At 43.9% G+C, this 6,064-nt stretch overlaps 1 protein-coding gene across 1 annotated transcript; it reads left to right on the top strand.

Moving 5' to 3' along the window:
- Positions 1-3,050: 3,050 nt before the first annotated feature.
- On the top strand, positions 3,051-3,455 carry TMEM100 (transmembrane protein 100). The gene has a single exon (XM_010149312.1). It carries the CDS (start codon positions 3,051-3,053, stop codon positions 3,453-3,455), a length of 405 nt encoding a protein of 134 aa, XP_010147614.1.
- The last annotated feature ends 2,609 nt before the right edge of the window (positions 3,456-6,064 follow it).

The raw sequence follows: 6,064 nt of genomic DNA, 5'->3' as shown, positions 1-6,064 counted from the left end.
GCACTTCAAATAGGTTCTGTTGTTTATTTAACTTAAGGTATTTCAACAGAGGTTTGTTTATTTGTTTTATATGAATGCCTGTATGCTTACATCCTATTACAGGCAAGAACTGTGCTCCTCAGGAGTCAACAGGTATTTTGCCATTGACAGTTTTGGCAGTTTAGGAGATCTTTTTAAAAAATTCATGTTAATTTTGACTGTATAAATATATCTTATTTCTTCATAAAGCTCTGTACAAGACATCTAAGAGATTTAATGCTCATTGTGGATCTGTCTGAAGCAGCGGGACAAGGACTCTACACACAGCAATAAATATACTTTGTTTGAATGTTAAAGTTTTTCAGAATAATTGTGTTTATTATGAGCCCAATATGAAGCCTTTTCAAATTATTGGGAAGTTTCCCTATTTCTGTGACTGTTAAGAGTGTTTGGACTTTTGAATAGTTATTACAAAGTATTTGGAATTAAGAGACCTTTTATATGAAAAATGGTTAATTTTTTCCTCCCTCAAATTTAATAATAGAATATTGAACAAATTGAATTTGGCTAATGGTAAGATCAAAAAAAGGTGACATTTGGGGACCACATTCTCCTGTTGTGCTGAACTTCTGCAACGTTTTATGGATAAATAATGCAGCAGCATAATGGCACGGGTGTGAATCTCACTGCTAAGTCACCATTGAAAATGCAGAACTTAGGTTCAGACCCATGTGAGGACAGATCGATGGTGCCCTAGAGCAACCCCATGGCTTTCCTGGGCTCTTCCAACTCATATAAGAGGTACTTAATCATACGCTAGAATTCGAAGGACAAAGCAACAGAACCTAGGATATCTAAGGGCTCAGCACAGATATATTTCTTTGCCTGATAAGATCCCGTACCTGCCCTTGGAGATACCAAGTACCTTCACAGAAACACACAGAATCATGGAATGGTTGTGGTTGGAAGAGACATCTGGAGGTCATCTGGTCCATCCTCTCTCCCACTCAAGCAGGGTCACCTAAAGAATTCTGCCCAGGACTGTCCAGATGGCTTTTGAATATCTCCAAGCGGCATGGGCTGACCCTGGCTGGAGGGCAGGTGCCCACCAAGCTGCTCTGTCACTCCCCTCCTCAGCTTGGCAGGGGAGAGAGAACAGAGTGAAAGGCTCATGGGCTGAGATAAGGACAGGGAGAGATCGCTCATGAATTACCGTCACAGGCAAAACAGACTCAACTTTGCGATGCCCAGACAAATCTCTCAGGTTTCAGTTTGTGTCCTTTGCCTCTTGTGCGCTCAGTGTGCGCTTGGTTGTGTTGTGCTCAGTCATTAAGGAGGGAAGGGCCACTGTCTTGTGGCTGCTGACCCTCTTGCAGGGTTGAGCACTGAAGATAGCTGTGTCCAACCAGACACAATATTGAGCTGAGCACTTTTCCGTAGAGCAGTAGAACAAAAGCTTTTTCAAATCACATCTGAGCTTTCCTTTTCATTAGGGTTCAAGGAAACTCAGATACCTAGTCAGAGAGTTTGTACAGAGTATAGTCTGTTTCTGTGTTTAAAAACAGTGAAATCCTCTTTCTCATGAAATACGCAGTCCGTTATATGAGGTACTGAGATACAAAACCAAGGGCTCTCCACAATGGAGGAATATATCTTAGCAACAAGGGTGGGAGTGGTGGGAAAGGAAAAGGAGAATACAAGTATCTGGCAATTAACTTCCTAGTCACAGATGTGAAGGTGATAAAAGTGATAAAAGCATTACTGCATTGCCAACGCTCCTCCTTGTTCTCTGAGCTGCATACCATGCTGCTCACAGGAGAAAAGCTGCACAGCCCGTACCGGTAGTGGTGGAGGAGTCCTGTGAGCTACTCACAGCAGGAAAACGCAGTGGTTCCCCAGTCTCCAGGCTCTGTTGTATGTGGTGGGGTGCACTAAGCGCACAGCCTGGTCCAGGGCAGCACACCCATGGTGCCGCAGTGTTGTCAGAGGCTCCCTGCAGACTCCAACATGATACCCACACTACTGGAGTCCCCGGGAGATGGCAGAGGTCTGTCACAGGTCTGTCATAGATCTGGCATGGCACGGGCTTGTCTCTGCCTGCTCAGGTGGACTCCAGTTCTGCACTGTGCTCCGTGGAGCCAGGGCTGTTTCGCTGGTGCAAACTGTGCCTGCTGTATGTAGGACTGAGAGTGTATGGAGACGGGAGGAAAGCAACTTACTGTAACCGAGATGAGTGAATATGACTGCAAACCTCCCTCCCACACAGTAATGTAGATTTAGTTTCATGGACTTCATAAGGGACCCAGTACTTTGCCATTAAGCTGATTTAAATGGCAAGCCACCAGTTTAGCATTGATGTTACTGCAGTGGCAGCTTCACCAGCTTTCAGCTGGGATTTCCTGAGGGCAGGGAATTGTCTTCAGTTCTCCCCACATCCATACCTAGTCATGACCATTTGAATTTTTTTGCTAAGTAGCACTTGCCTTGAGAAAGGGTTCATTGTTCAGTCCTAGTTTTTGCTGGGACAGTTCTGGCCCATGTCACTATGATGTGCATTGCAGCAAAGCTGCGTAGCGTGTGTCTGTAGGTGTATATATAAAGAAAAAATGTGAAAAAATGTGTGTGAGCAGGAGTAGAATTTTTAACCAAAACAGCCCATGAATTTCACCTCCTCATCAGAAGATGTAATGCCATTGAAATCTGAATTGCATCCAGAAACACTGACTTTAGGATATAACTTAACATTGGATTTGGCCCACAGCACATAGAAGTTGATGTTTGTCTTGGTCTCTGACTGTTCTTTCTAGCATGCATGGACATACTGATGACGACCCTAAGAATTGATTCAGATCTACCACAATCAGTAGTATTACAATTAAGATTGTCCATAAATCCTTGTAGGGTGAGAGCATCTGTTTTTTTGTGAACCTGAGTGGCATACTTCTGTGTCACACATTTCTCAAGTAATGGTAATGCTTCTCCGTTGAACTCATGCTCTTCTCTCCACAGTGCAGTGCGTGTTCGCCAGACCCTGCTCTAGCCTAAGAATTGACTGAGTCAGGATAATCAAGATGACAAACGAACCTATTAAAGAGATTCTGGGCACTCCGAAGCATCCCGATTCTGTAACCATGGAGAAGAGTAATAACAATGACTGTGTGATAACCACCATCCCTCTTGTCAGTGAATGCCAGCTGACTGCAGCAACAGGGGGAGCAGAACTCTCCTGCTACCGCTGCACCATTCCCTTCGGTGTGGTTATCCTCATAGCCGGCATTGTGGTTACTGCTGTGGCATACAGCTTCAATTCCCATGGATCAATCATCTCGGTGTTTGGATTAGTCCTCTTGTCATCAGGACTCCTTTTGCTGGCTTCTAGCGCAGTGTGCTGGAAAATCAGGCAGCAAAACAAGAAAGCAAAGAGGCGGGAGAGCCAGACAGCGCTTGTGGCAAATCAGCGAAGCTTGTTTGGTTAAAGACAACCAAGAGAAGGCTGGGCAGAAGACAGAACCTTTGTAAGTCAACTTGACTATTTATCAGTAGAAGAGATTGCAGGTTTTAATTTAACTTTGGAAATGAACTGAAATGAATATGGAATGGCTTAAGAAGGACTCGTAAAAACTCTGCAAGTGCTCTTAATGTTTTCCCTACTGCAGACTTGGTAGTCATACTTTCTGGGATGGAGGAAAAACCACTTTTCCTTCACAGAAAAGAGTGTCATCGTCACTGCAGTCGTCATAACCACGTTCTCCAGCATGCTGATCGTGTTGGAAAGGGAGCTTGTGAGAACTAAGAAAATAATCTGAACTGACTTGATATCCCAGAGATGTCCTTAAAATACACACTGTGACGTTTGACCAAGGGACAAGTCACAGCATTGGACGTGACTACAAGCTTATGGCCAGGTTGTCTGTGACTTAAATCATAGCTAAAAGAAAGAAAGAAAAAAAAGCAATAACAACCAGCCAAACTGCAGATTGCTCAATAAGCTGATTCTTATATTTTATGTAACTCCCCACCCCAATATCTGTGGTACTTTCCCCCTTTTTTAAACCAACTAATATTAATTTTGTTTTACTATTGAATAGAAATAGGTAGAAATGTGTAATTATACTGTCTAACCTAAATAACGAGGTATGATTATAGCTTAAACATGAGTCCTTTTTTTTTTTTTTTGTAAATTAAAGTGGTCAGGTTTAGCACTTTTGATTATTTTGCTATAAAATTAAAAAGCAAATTTCATTAAAATAATATTCAGTGCTGCTAGACTTTTAGAAAGGCTTTTTTATTGCTGTCAAGATAGCAAATTACTTCAGCTTTGACTGCTTTAGGATTCAATTTTTGTGGGCAAACGCCTGTGACAATTACTGTCAATATATGTACTGCTGATCTCTTCCAAAAATCTCTATACTCTATAGATTTTCATTTGACAGCCCATTCCTCTTGCAGCTTGATTAACAACTCAGTTATTGAAAAATCAGAAGGGTCAGTTCTGCAGGCACTTATGGACATAGTCAGTTTTAGATACAATTATCTAATAATTCCTTGGGGAAGCAAAGTCATCTTTGTAGTGTTTGCTGAGGGATTATGAATATTTACAAAAAGCAGGTCTCTGCTGTCCCCATGTGTGTCTGAGCTGTTTGATTCTGTAACCCTAACACACACACACACATGCTTACACACACACGCCTCTTTCTCCAGACTCAAAAGGGCTGGATGGGATTTTTGCTTTCCGCTGTGAGGCCTGGGCTATCGTACCTCCTGCCCTCCAGAGCCTCTGGCATCCACGACGGCTGCGGCGATGCCACTGCAGAGCACACCTGCCGAAGAGGGGCTGCAGAGCGCTGCCTTCTGCGGGTCATCCCGGAGCCGTACGCTTCTCCTGCTGCAATCACCCAGGCATTCTGGCTTAGGTGCCACCTTTTCCTGTTCCCTCCATGGTCTAAGCTCGTCACATCCATAACTTATCCCCGGATTTGCAAAGAGCACTTCGTGTTTTAAATAGAGTGAACTATATGTATGGGAGGGGATGTTTGGAGTCAGTATTTGCGTTGCCATACTCCGTGGTTACCAGACGCTATAATAAAATCACTTGCATCAGAGGAAAGCTGACAACACATTTTAGCACTTCCATAGCCCTAACTTAATCACGGCAGGAAGCTTTCCTGCTGCTAGGAGAACATGTTGCGTCACCAGAACATCTGACACCGGTGTCTAATGTCAATCACTTTGCTTAAGGTCATTAAAAATATTAGGGTGTCCCCTTACGATGTACAGGTTTTGCATGAGTGACAATTCATGGGAAATGCATAGCATGATAAATAATGGAACAGGTGGACTAAAGTGGTGTCTTTCCTGTTTAAAATGAGAAAAGTGATTGACATTAGCAGAGCTGGATAAGCTAAATGGGGCTGTTTATTTTTTTTTGCCTGGGAACACAATAGTTTTTCTGACTCCTTCTTCCCCCTCCCCATTTCTTTTTCCTCAGTGGAATTTTGCAGGCTGCCGAGGAGAGAATTGCAGGGGCTGTAGGGATGCAGCGATTTCCACTACACACGTGTAGCAGCTCAGCTCCATGACTCCCAGGCTGAGCCCAGAGCAGAAACAGCCTGTTGCCCTCTTCAGAAGTCTTTCCCATAAGTGGGCCCTCCCTTCGCCATTGCTGTGATACAGGCGAGGTTGCGTGCGGAGCGTGGAAGAAAATAGAGGTGCAAGGTGAGGCTCTGCTCCAAGTCAAAATAAAAGGCCAAATTCAGTGGAATGGAGGTTTTGGAAGCAGATTTTTCAGGAAGGGTAAATAAGAGTGAGCAAGAATTGCTGTGCTGCTGCCAGAGATTTCATTTCCCTCATCTCGGCTCTCTTCTATGTTTGCACTGCATATACAAGGATACGGCAGAGTGCCTGCACCATCCTCTGCCCTGCTAACTGTGGGGCATGTAGGCATTAAGCAGTGTGAGCAGTGACAGACAGCATTGCAGTGACCCTACACACGATTCCCTGGCATATCAAAGCTTCAGCTACGTGTCCCATCATAGCAGCTGACAGGTTGAGAGGCCTTTTGGTAGTATGGGGCTGCCACAGCACA

This window comes from Eurypyga helias, unplaced genomic scaffold (genome assembly GCF_000690775.1).
Source record: "Eurypyga helias isolate BGI_N326 unplaced genomic scaffold, ASM69077v1 Scaffold14253, whole genome shotgun sequence".
Lineage (NCBI taxonomy): Eukaryota > Metazoa > Chordata > Aves > Eurypygiformes > Eurypygidae > Eurypyga > Eurypyga helias.
This window is presented reverse-complemented; position numbering and strand designations above follow the sequence as displayed.

Coding starts and splice junctions, on each gene's coding strand:
- TMEM100 (XM_010149312.1), top strand. CDS start 3,051: ATGACAAACGAACCTATTAAAGAGATTCTGGGCACTCCGAAGCATCCC.